This window comes from Semicossyphus pulcher, unplaced genomic scaffold (genome assembly GCF_022749685.1).
Source record: "Semicossyphus pulcher isolate SPU_LCO1_2020_fin unplaced genomic scaffold, fSemPul1.0.p SCAF_17, whole genome shotgun sequence".
Taxonomy (NCBI): domain Eukaryota; kingdom Metazoa; phylum Chordata; class Actinopteri; order Labriformes; family Labridae; genus Semicossyphus; species Semicossyphus pulcher.
Window position 1 is genome coordinate 26,136,446 of NW_027211681.1, and position 12,970 is coordinate 26,149,415.

At 41.3% G+C, this 12,970-nt stretch overlaps 1 protein-coding gene across 1 annotated transcript; it reads right to left on the reverse strand.

Moving 5' to 3' along the window:
* Positions 1 to 1,686: 1,686 nt before the first annotated feature.
* On the reverse strand, positions 1,687 to 11,386 carry LOC138595061 (B-cell receptor CD22-like). The gene is made up of 10 exons (XM_069666379.1): positions 11,303 to 11,386; positions 10,945 to 10,972; positions 7,797 to 8,135; positions 7,460 to 7,669; positions 7,080 to 7,343; positions 6,371 to 6,631; positions 5,469 to 5,705; positions 4,943 to 5,203; positions 2,505 to 2,765; positions 1,687 to 1,823 (listed from the first exon to the last, which is right to left on the reverse strand). Exons 1-10 carry the CDS (start codon positions 11,384 to 11,386, stop codon positions 1,687 to 1,689), a joined length of 2,082 nt encoding a protein of 693 aa, XP_069522480.1.
* Between the last annotated feature and the right edge of the window lie 1,584 nt (positions 11,387 to 12,970).

The window sequence follows — 12,970 nt, forward strand, 5'->3', positions numbered from 1 at the left end:
CACAGTATCTACACCAGCGCAAATCTACCTACTCCTGGTGTGTCAATGAATACTTTTACATGTATTAGAATTTTCGACCAATATTATCATATTATTATGATCATATTCCGATTCTGTTATGGGTCATGGTCCAGATACCTTATTCATATTGTAGCATTTTATAATTAAGATAAGTGGGATATGGTGATATTCAGTTCTAGGGAGCATTATCTGGGCATTTAAACAGCACATTCAACATATCTGTCCAGATCAGGTTCAAGATCCTTTTTAATGTCAGCTCTGTGCATTGTAAACAAACCAACAAGCCTTCAGTTTGCAAGGATTGGCAATAGGCTCCATGTAAATGTGAAAAGCTGTGGAATACTACTTTTCCATTAGCCATGTAAGCAGCTTAAAAGGGATTGTCTTTGTTGGAATAAGACCCCGTTCAGACCTGGTATCAACATGTGGTCTTCGTGATCAGATCACAAGTGGACAGACTTAACTACAGGTCTGAACGCTCCCAGGATGGATTGAAGACACATTCAGATTTGATTACTCAGGCCACATACGGAAGTGGTCTGGGACACATTTATCCACATACGTCTAGTAGTGTGAACGCACACGTGTCCTGGGTCACATTAAGCACCACCCACTTTCCCCATATCCACGGGAACGATAAGGGGAGACCTCTCCTTTCATTCCTGTCTGATGTAACATTTATCCGCTGTGTCTCTTAAAAATCGTTTTTTTCTGTGTATTAATCGTGCGGATCTTTCTGTCTGTCTGTCTGTCTGTCTGTCTGTCACTGTTAACAGAGACTCCAGTCTGCTGTGTATCATACATTTGATAAACACAGAGCTGAGGAGGAACATCAGGCTTCATGATCTATTTCCACTTGTAACAAAGCTTTTACAGAGTGAATCCTTGTAGGCATTCCTTTTTGGTCTTAAATTGAAAACCGAGACACAAAAAGATACTTCCTTCTTTGAATTTATGAACTTCCTCACCTGTTCTCTGTTGTCTGGTCTCTCAACAGGCTCAGATGGATGCTTGGAGGCCTTCCTCTTTCTAGTAAGATATATTTAGAAAGTTAAACCATGGCAGTAATCTCAATGGTATCTAATGCTTTTTGGTGAAACAGAACTGCTCACATGATCCATAGGAGGACACAGATGAATATGATAGCGAGGAAAATAGCAGAGACTGTGGCAGGAGCAATAAGTTTCCACGCTCCTGAAAGAAACAGTGATCATATTAAAAGGCTGACAATTGATTCGGGTCAAGCAGAAAGTTACCCCATTATATAATAATACAAACATATTCTTCCAACTTGATGTATTTTCTTTTGATGAAATTACAAAATGATGACCAAGACAAAAGTCAAACGTCCCTGATGCTGTGAAACCCTTGTCGAAGTCCCTGGATGGCATCCTGGATTCATATTGGAATTCTTTAGTTCCACATGGAGACTTCCACACTAAACATGGAGGAGGGTTATTGGGAAGAGTGGCTTTCCCAAACTGAACCACAGTGGTGGTTGTCATTGGACTGCTGTGCTAGTCATAGATTGGCCATAACAAACACAATATTTGAGCATAGGGAGGTTCATTGGTGCACTTGGTACCATAACACCATCGGACAAAGATCTATGGTTGCCTTTGTGGTTCCGTAAGATGATTCTAATCATGAAGGAAGGCTTCAAGCTTAGCTGACCTTGGGGTCTCCTGCAGGCAGCAGGCAGGTACTAGGAGACCAAAAGGACCTCTGACCCAGAATAGGGAACTTTAAGGGGCTCCTGAGCCTGACCAACACATCCTCTGTTGGGTGAAGCCTAAGAGAGTCTAAGGACATGGGGGAAGTCCGACTTAGTATATCCCTAAAAGCTAATCAAGGCTGTTGCAAGTTCCGGGGGGTAGATGAGACATTGTTGGGCTGTCTTGGATGGCACACCTTGGGAAAAGTGTCAGACCGGGTTTTGGTTACCAATTTTTAAAAAAGGAGGACCAGACTGTATGCTCCAATTACCGCGATCACAAAAATAATATATACTATTTGGATATTCCAAATTAGGCCTTCCAAATGAAGCATCTTCTGATTCAGACATTTGGGTTAAGATGATACTTTTCCAGTTTTAGAAACTTTCTTTGGACTTGTCTTCAGCCCATTCTGAATATGTTTTTTGGGTTCTTTTTTGTTTGGAACTTTGACAAATTACCAGAATATTTGTACATGTGAACATCGTACTGTCAGTCTAAGCTGTTGAGGCAGAAGGACAAAGTTGGGCTTCCAACTTCACAGATTGCTGGAAGTGCTGAATCAGGAGTTGACAATCAACATTGGCCTGTTTTAACCATAACAAGATCTTGCTGAACTTATGTAGTTTATGTTGTTAGCATAAAACTCAGATCATAACGTGTCGATTAATCTTGTTATTTAACAGGACAACTGTGTGCTTCCTCCTTCACATATGGAGGAGCTGTCAACATCTTACTTATACTGGAGTATGTCTGTGTGAAACTTACCCGCCACAACAGTCAGATGTACAGTGGAGTTACTACGTCCTCTTGTGTTCTTGGCTTCACAGTAATAATTCCCACTGTGTTCAGGTCCTGGGTTGCTGATGGTAAAAATGTGTCCTGAAGCTTTTGGTGAGTCATCATGCTCCTTGATCCAGGTGTAATTAGCTGGTGGGTTAGCTTCACTGCTACAGGTCAGAGTCACTGAACTGCCCTCCACTATCTCAGCAGAGGGACTCACTGACACAGAGAGAGGCTTTGGAGCATCTGGAGGACAAAATATAGAGAGACAAACTCCATTAATATTTGAATGAATGATTTAAAGAACTTTTGTTCCATGAAAAGAAGAAAAGAGTCGCGTGGCTTACACTGGACATCTACGAACAGAAGTGAAGAATTGATTTCTCCGTAATTATTCACACACTTGCAGTAGTAGTTCCTGCTATCATCGGAGCTGATGGAGGTAAAATGATAACTTCTCTCTGGTCCTAGAGGCTGTGTTTGGTTCTCCCTGTATCAGGTACATTTAGCTGCTGGTTTAGCATCACTGCTACAGGTCAGAGTCACTGAACTGCCCTCCACTATCTCAGCAGAGGGACTCACTGACACAGAGGGAAGCTTCGGACCATCTGAAGATGCATTAATAAATTAAAATTAAACAAAAACAGACATGAGTAAAACATATAAAAACCAAACATAAATAAAGACAACACTCATGTTGAATTTGATTGATTGAATAGTGAAGAACTATTTTAAGTAAGTAAACATCTTTATGTTGCTTTTTGTTTGAGCTGTTTCACTCACGTTTTACATTTAAAGAGATGTATTTAGATGTATTTTCCCCGTGCTTGTTCTTAGCTTTACAGTTATACTGTCCAGAGTCAGAGGCCTGGATGGACCTGAAGACAAACTGTGACTTTTTAATAAGAAGTTGATCCCTCCAATGTCCAATCTTCTTGTACCAGGTGAATTCAGCTTCAGGCTTAGCATCACTGCTACAGGTCAGAGACACGGTACTGTTCTCTCTGATTTCACCAGAGGGGCTCACAGACACATCAGGAACCTTTGGAGCATCTGGAGGAGATAAAAATTAAATGAATAATGTGGCCTTCAAGCTGGGCCAGCTCAAGGCGTAGGCCATATAGGCAGTGAGCTAAGGCACCACTTTCTGGAGGCGCTGGTTTAGCGGGCCATCTGATGATCCCACAGCATGCTGTAATGAATTAAAGAGACAGCAGCAGAAAGAGGGGAGAGAAACAGCAGCAGATAATGGAGAAAGAGAGACAGCAGGAACTGATACGAGGTCAACAGTGAGGACACTGCATGAACTGTATCTGAAAATGAATAAGATAAGGAAAAATATTTTAATATTACAATAAAACAATGGAAACTTTTTCAAATATAGTTAATAAATTAACTTGTCTAAAGTAAAATAAAAACGTTTTTTCAGGTACAAATTTAAATGACAACAACGTTTATCAAACCAAATTCCTGGTATGTGCAAACCTACCTGGCAATAAACCCAAATTCTGATTCTGATTTAATGTAATTAAGGTTTAAGGTAAAATGGCCTCATCCAGGTTGTTCAGAGAAGATCCCCCCGACCTCCATACCAAACAAGTTCCCCTTCCACCTCGATCTGTATAACACTACCAATCAATAGATGATGTTTGTGATGGATAACTGATTTAAAAAATGGCATGCAATATGAAAACCAATGACAAGAGATGATTTGTACCTTCAGTGTCGTCATAATAATCTGTTCACTCACATTTCACATCAATTGAAACAGATCCAGATTCACTTCTCCCCAGCTGGTTCTGAGCTGCACAGTAATACTCTCCAGAGTCTGAGGCTGTGATGGACCAGAAGTAAAGTTGTGTCCCTGTGCTGTAAGGTTGACGTTCCACATGTCCATTCTTCTTGTGCCAGGTGTAAGTAGCTGCTGGGTTAGCATCACTGCTACAGGTCAGACTCACAGAACTGCGCTCCTCTATCTCAGCAGAGGGCCACACTGATACAGAGGTCCTCTTTGGAGCATCTTGAGATGAAAAAAATATATTTTTAACACGATACGGAAATTTCAATCTACAAATTTACAGAAGGTCAGAGCTGTCTCTAGTTGTTGGGTTTGCCAAGTAGCCAAAAGCCAGCATGAAGAAAGAACACGTGAGAGAATTAAACCTCAGCGTCTATAAAAGCACGATTCATATAATCTCATTATCTTTCATCCAGGCCTCCACCTAAATGATGTCTCATCACATTCTGCTTAACAAATCCGAATGTTGGATGAATAATTTGCTGTATAGTTAAAAGAGTGTGTCACTTTCTCACTGCCACAGTGCAGTAAACACACAGTGAACCACTGAAACTACAGAAAAAAGCGAATATAATCAGCAAAGTCAGCCTGAATGTTTCTTTTTTTAAAGGGTTGTTTCACTCACATTTCACATCAATGCTGGTGGATACAGATGTTGTCCTCCCCAGCCTGTTCCCAGCTGCGCAGTAATACTTTCCAGACTCAGAGGCCTGGATGGAGCTGAAGACAAGCTTTGCTTCTGTACTGAGAGCTTGATAACCACGTTCCTTGTACCAGGTGTATTCAGCTGCTGGTTTAGCATCACTGCTACAAGTCAGAGTCACTGAACTGTTCTCAATAATTTGACCAGGGGGACTCACAGACACAGAAGAATCCTTTGGAGCATCTGGAGGAGAAAACATCTGTTTTAATGTCATGTGGACATTTTTATGCTTAAATTGTCAATACTAACATCCAATAACTGATCAAATATTAGATATACATATCAGACATACAGGTATATTAGATGAAGCCATTTCCCATGAACATAAACACAGAAACATAGCGCTGTGTGGCATCACTTTGTGACAATAGATGATTTGTACCTTCAGTGTCGTCATAATAATCTGTTCACTCACATTTCACATCAATTAAAACAGGTCCAGATTCACTTCTCCCCAGCTCGTTCTCAGCTGCACAGTAATACTCTCCAGAGTCTGAGGCTTTGATGGACCAGAAGGAAAGTTGTGTCCCTGGGCTGCGAGGTTGACGTTCCACATGTCCATTCTTCTTGTGCCAGGTGTATTCAGCTGCTGGTTTAGCATCACTGCTACAGGTCAGAGTCACTGAACTGTTCTCAATAATTTGACCAGGGGGCCTCACTGATACAGAGGTCCTCTTTGGAGCATCTTGAGAAGACAAAAATATTCATTTTAACACAATACAGACGTTTAAATCTTCATATGTTCATTACAGAAGGTCAGAGCTGTCTCTATCTGCTGGGTTTGTTTGGCTTTCTGGTTCAGGAGCCAATAGCCAGCATGAAGAAAGAACACGTGAGAGAATTAAACCTCAGTGTCTTTAAAACCACAATTTATATCATCTATTATTTTTCATCCAGGCCTCCAACTGTTGTTATATTCAGCTGAATAAATCAGAATGTTGATGGATAATTTGCTGTATAATTAAAAGAGTGTGTCACTTTCTTACTGACAAACTGCAGTAAACACACAGTGAACCACATGTCTTCATGTCCTCTAAGATTAAGTGTCTTTTATTTTCTGATCAGACTGCAGATTCTCACAGACTGTAGCTGCTTTGAAATGTGAACACTTTGTAGGTTAACTACAGATTAATTTAGCAGTGAAGAATCTTCTCGTTCACCAGCTGCATGCTCCACTACCAACCACTGTCTCACCAGAGTGACTCACTAACACAGAGGGAAGCTTGAATGCATAACCCTGAACAGCGGAGTAAATCTGGGCGCCAACAAAGACTGAAACTACAAAAAAAAGCGAATATAATCAGCAAAGTCAGCCTGAATGTTTATTTTATTAAGGGTTGTTTCACTCACATTTCACATCAATGCTGGTGGATACAGATGTCGTCCTCCCCAGCCTGTTCACAGCTGCACAGAAATACTTTCCAGAGTCAGAGGCCTGGATGGAGCTGAAGACAAGCTTTGCTTCTGTACTGACAGCTTGATTACCACGTTCCTTGTACCAGGTGTATTCAGCTGCTGGGTTAGCATCACTGCTACAGGTCAGAGTCAAATAATTGTTCTCTCTGATTTCACCAGAAGGACTCACAGACACAGAAGAATCCTTTGGAGCGTCTGGAGAAGATGATGTGAATATAGTTAAGTTAAAGTCACAGTATGGAGGATTAAGTGGCATAAAGTGAGAGGTTGCAAATTGCAACTAACTGATGACCTCTCCCCTCGCCTCACTGTCCCCTCCAAGCATGTTGGAGAACCTACTGAGACCAAATGCTAAAGGTCCTGAAAAAGAAATTGAGCCAACATGGCGGACACTGTGGTGGAGCAACTGCATCCCCTGTTTAAAGGGCTCATTCTAAGACAACAAATACACATTGATTCTTGTTTTCAAGTGATTTCACATGAGCAAAAACATACTGATAAGTAACAAAAGTAGGAGTGTAAATGTTTCACACTTTTGCTATAACTTGAAAATCCAGCACAGGACCTGATGGAGTGAGGGTTTCTTCTTCACACATAATGTCTTCAAGCAATTTGCTGCCACTGAACAAGCTGTTCAACTCACATTTCACAATTATGGAGACGTGTTGAGACTTCCTCCCCAGATTGTTCTCAGCTGCACAGTAATACTCTCCAGATTCATGGGACTGGATGGACCTGAAGAGAAGCTGCGGTCCTTCACTGAGATATTGAAGGTTTTGAATTCCATTGTCCTTGTACCAGGTGTAAGTAGCTGCTGGGTTAGCTTCACTGCTACAGGTCAGAGTCACAGCCGTGCCCTCCACTATCTCAGCAGGACTCACTGACACAGAGGGAAGCTTTGGACCATCTGGAGGAAAATATATAGAGAACCTGGTAAAGAAAATTGTACTATGATTTAAGTAGAAAATAAGAGTTAAATAACAGAATATAAGTTGTGTTAGTGACACTGTGGAGTAAACTCACACACTACAGGAGAGCGGTAATCCTCACGTCCTTTAACAGCGCAGGAATATCTGTTTTCATCATTAACAGAGCCTCTAAGAGAAGATGTCTCTTCATCCATTTTCACTCCATTACTGAACCAGACATATGAAGGATTATCAGCCACATTACAGCTGCTGTGACACCTCAGGTCTGCCTGAGTTGATGATCCTTCCACCTGCACCTGCAGGTCTGAACATGAGAAGAAAGAACTGAAATGTTATTTCAAAATAAACCAATAAAGTTCACAGATACAAAAAACCCACAAAGATAAAGTAGTATTCACAAAAAACACCAAATATTCTGGTGAAACTGTTACCTGTGACAGACAAAGTGACTCCAGGTGAACCACTAAAACTTCCACCTGGTTGGTTTGTTGTGAATCTGAACTTGTACTCAGCTGAGTCGCTCTCTCTCAGGTCTGTGATTCTCAGAGTGCAGTCGTTCTCATGAAAAACATACTGAACACGACCTGTGTAGTCTGAGTCTGCGGTCAGATCCACAGGTTCATAATAATTCTCTTTAGTAAACCACAGGCTGCTTTGAACTTCAGTAGTCATTGTGGATGGGTATGTGTAGGTGCAGGGTATGTCCACTGTTGATCCTTTTAAAGCACAGATCTGAGTAGAAGAGTAAGTCACTCCAAAGCCCTGAACCACTGTAACACAGAGCACATCAGGAAGGAGAATTAAATTCATAACAACAGAGAAAAAGACGGAGATTTCATTAAGGTACTTCTTGTAGGGAGATCCAGAGGCTCTGATTGGAGGTCCAATTGGACTCCAGGTGGTGTCTAGGCCATTGCCTCTGTTAAGGATGATTTTCTCATATTAGAAGCATATTAAAATTACAATGACCTGGATTACTGAGAACCTTCACACTAGCAAATTCAGTTTGAGCACAGAGGAGGGGCGAATGACCGGGTCCTCTCTCGGTCGTGAACGAACGAAATGAGTCCCAACAGGTCAGACATTCTGATCCTCGACCACGACAAACTAAGGCGGCGGGGGTATATCTTGCACACATCAGCAGTTCACATATGTTTACAGCACTGATGAACACAAACACAATTTTGTGTTGTTATATTGTGATGATTGAACAAGAAGACCAGTAATGCAATGGGAGCTGTATCATTCATGAACAAGTGAGAGTGAGTGAGTTACGGGTAAACCGGAAATGTCACTGAACGACCTGGTGAACGAATGTAATGAACGAATCTTTCAGCTGAACGAGATCCAAAGATCCGGGTCACTGAAATGAACGACAGCTGACATCTCTACGGTCAGCTGATTTCATCTGCTGATCATTGCATTTTGCAGAAATATCAGTATCAGCATATATATCACCCAACATGCTCCACTATTAATGACTTTCATTCTTGCAGTGCTGTGAGACAAAGTCATTACACCTCCTGACAAGCAGAGGGTATAACGTTTGTTTCATCAACAGGAGTACCAAGCTCCAAGTTATTCCACCATAATAGAGCTTGAGTGAAGAAATGTAACAGCCTCCTCACTCATGGTTATAAACCAGCACAAAAATGACAATTTTCTAACATAAACTTAACAACTTAAACTACTCAGTCAGCACTAGGCGGCAGGCATGATGGGAAATGAGGACGTCCCTATCGCTGCCAGAGTGCGCGTCACAGCTGAGCAGAGCAGCACACACAGCGAAGGGGAGCAGCATATTATCTTTCCCAAACAGAACGAAACATTGTGAACAACAAACTCACGTTAAAATCACAGTAATCAGCCAAAGAAAGCTTGCTTTCAGCGCACCGCTGTTTCTACCCTCTGCGCATCTAAACGGCGCAGACGAGATTCCGTGTGTACAGTCTGGCTCTCAGTTAGTTTGAAGTTCGGTAGTAATGAAGGTACAGGAGCTTTAAGCTCTATTTTCTGCTAGTTTCACAGCGGTTACGCTCTAAACAACAAGCTTACACGTCTACACCTCCGTACAACCCCGCAGGAAGAGACAGGGTTTTGTTTTAATAAGCAATCGTCGCGCTGCTGCCAGGTGTGTGCGTCTGTCTACTCCGCCCTCCGTCACACCTGCAGCTCCATACAGCAGTGAGACCCACGCGGACTGTTCTCATTCACAGAACGGCAAATGAAGACGTTTTGTGAAGTCTATTTCAAGTCTCATAACGAAGTTAAAGTTACGGTGCTACAGACAGACAGACAGAGAGCAGAGCAGAGAGACAGCCATGTCACCGTGATGCTACGTTTTGACTGAGTCCCGACCTGCGGACTGTTGGCTGAGCTCCAGACCTCTGCCCCGCGACAGACAGTCCATAGATCGTCTGAATTTTGTATGTCATGCAAATGTGACAATAACTTTTCAGATTTTGAATGTTATTCTTTTAATTATAACATATAATACCTACAATGAACACAAGTCCAGTATCGGTCAGGCTCTCACAGACGTCAGTAAGTAACTTGATGCACTGGCAAAGTTGGTTCCCCTTCTTCTCATTAAGGAAATACAGACTTCCGTAACTTAACTCTTAAGTTACTGAATCCTTCAGATGTACCACTGACAGCTCCAGCCTTACAGAACTACTCGTCATGTGCAATACTCCAAACCTCTCAAAAGTTCATGTAACATGATGCAAACAGATGTTTCATGTGTGAAAACATGAAACACATCTAAAGACTTTGAAACATGAGGATACAGAACAATCTGTAAATACACAAGTGAATATGCTTTAAATGGTTTGTATCATTTAACGTCATATCTCACATTAAATCCAGAAAAGTGCACATTTAGGAAGTCTGTTCTTTTATAAAATGTTTAAAAACATATGAAGCCTGTTCTGAATAAGCTTAATAAATGTCTTACAATGTAAATGAGGATGTACAGTACCTGGCACAACGAGAAGGACGATAACCAACCCACTTGCTGCTGCTGCTTTTAAACTCATAGCTGCTCCTCTCATCCCTGTGTGACTTCAGAGAGAATAAAACACATCAGCAGGGACGGTAAAGAACCTTTGCAAATACATATCAGTCATATCAATGGATAATTCTACTTACAACAGGGAGAGGATGTTCTCTTCACAGAAAATGCTCCTTTGTGGTCATCAGAAGGCAGAAGTCAAGCTGTAGAAGTTGTCTGACTTCCTTCCTCTTTACATCATTAATCTGCATGAAAGAAGGTTCTCACTGACGTATTAATATTGAATAATAAGCAATATATGCTACTACCAATGCAACCCAGCACCGGATAAGCGGAAGATAATGGATGGATGGATGGATGCTACTAAAAATGTTGGCTGAGCAACAATTGGACTAATATATCAAGTCATTTTACTATAACTAACTACATCAGGTCACAGTCATTGCAGATTAAGAACAAAAGTAACAAAAAGATCAAATGTGTGAAAATGTAGCCAGAGAAATGTGTGAAATCAGCAGCTGATGCAGAGGAGAAGTAACTTGGTGTGTCTGCGGGTGCAAACTGACAGAGCTCCATGTTGACAGAGATGTCTCTCTGACACAGGAAGAGATGCACGTTTAATCATGGTCCCAGGGTAAGGCAAGGGTTCGTTTGCACCAACCTGGTCTCACAGATATTGTAATAGTACTTTGCACATGCGATGCACGCTGGCTCATAAAGAGTTTTTCCTCTTTATACACTGTGAAAGAGTTGTATATACATTACCTGGCATTATCAGCAGATCTTGGACACAATCAATGACTGTTTATAAAGATGGACGACTTGTCTCCCCCTCCTCTTGTTGTAAAAAAAAAAAAAAAAAAAAGAAGCCAAAATACACAAAGTACAGCCCCTCATGCTACCAGAATAACACATCTAACTTACCAGAAAAAACGGCAAAGATCCCTCAGAGGAGCTCAGTCTGCAGCAGAACAGCTTCTTGTGTTCTCTGGGGGGTTTTGGCTTCATTTTTGTACAACGTGAGGAGGTGGAGTCCATCTATATATACAGTCATTTGTTGTTGTTTCCCCCTTTTCACTTCTCAGTTTCTCTTTCTTCAGCATCTTCCCAATAATCAAAGTTTTATCTGACCTAATCCTTCAGGGACATATCTGAAGCTCGATGTCTCATCTCTCAACAGTAGAACTGGAAAAGCTTGTGTTTGGCTTCTCTGCAGGCAAACTCAACAACTAGCTAAAAGCATTGTGAAACATTATAACCTAATAAGGCTAAAGCTAACGTGGCTAATGTGTTAGAAGTAATTAAAAGTGAAACTTGCACATCCTGTATACGAGGAAACAGTGGAGCGGCTATCTGACAAAGTCGGCCGTTTGTTTCGTCTTTTTTTAAACAATGAAGATGGACATTTCTACTTCCTTATTAACAATGTGGGAAAAAAGTAAATAAATAAAACCCACTTACCATCTCGCGGTGGGATCGCACGGTTCAGCACGCAGGTGATCCGCGGACTGGCGTAAAGTTTAACATCATGGTGTGAAGGAAAGTTTTATTTACGTTAAATCCCTATTCAGAGGTACAGTGACAGGAGACAACAAAACATGATGTTTTTGCACCGATGCACAGTTATTAGAGGTGTGGAATTGATGCAGCGTGATGCAGAAGTTGGCGATCATGCATCGATGCAGGCAGTGACAGAACGTAAAGTTTGGGGAGATTAGCGGCTGCAGCACCGCGAGCCAGTGGCGGACTTAGCAATATGGGGGCCCAAGGCGAACACAGGCATGGGGCCCTCCGCATCCTTTGTTCTCCACCTTTTTCAATCCTTATTTATTGAGAGTCTCCTCAGGGAAATTCTGAGTGTCAAAAGCTTTATTTTCTGTATTCAGGTTTATTTTTATGCCCCAGTTTATGATATAAGTGTCATTATTTTTGTAAATGAAAACAAATTAATTCAAATAATAAATGTCTGGTACTTCAAGCCTGAATGTCACATTCTTGCAGGATTTGAAGGGCCATAATTCACATGGTAGTCTAATGTCGTCCATGCAGAGAGAGAGCTTTACTTCTTCACTGAAGCTGCTCTCTCTGCCTCCTGGCAGGATTATAATGACTTAGAAAGTTTTTACCATAATCAGAGGATTCACTTTACCTTTTATTTCAGCCAAATTTTATTTCATGTTTTGCTGAAAAGCAATTGCAGTTATACTTTTTTTCATGGTGAGTTTTAAAACGGACAATAAATAATGAAATAAATGATATTTAAACATACTGTGCACTAACGGACCTGAAGAGAGCGAGAGGGAGAGAGAGAGAGAGAGCACAAACATAAGAAAAGAAGTGCAGACATAAGTGGAAAACTGGTCATTTGATGATGAAGCCTGATGTAGCTCTGTGTAACTCTCAGGTTTATCAGTGAAGTTTGAACTAAACTGCAGCCTGGAGTCTCTGTTAACAGTGACAGACAGAGTGACGGAGTCAGACGGTGTCCACGTTTAATAATCGCCACAGTCACAGAACATCATATGAGTCTGTCCAGTCTTGATTAAAATCTCTGTTGTTGCTGTCAACTTTTCTCATTTTAGAGCACGCCAT

Bases quoted from the DNA above. Each gene is read 5' to 3' on its own strand.
- LOC138595061 (XM_069666379.1), bottom strand. From the start codon at position 11,386: ATGAAGCCAAAACCCCCCAGAGAACACAAGAAGCTGTTCTGCTGCAGA. The intron at 5,706-6,370 runs GTGAGTGAAACA...TGTCTTCTCAAG, and splicing joins CACCAGCATTGATGTGAAAT to ATGCTCCAAAGAGGACCTCT. The intron at 1,824-2,504 runs GTAAGTTTCACA...CCATGTCCTTAG, and splicing joins ACATCTGACTGTTGTGGCGG to ACTCTCTTAGGCTTCACCCA.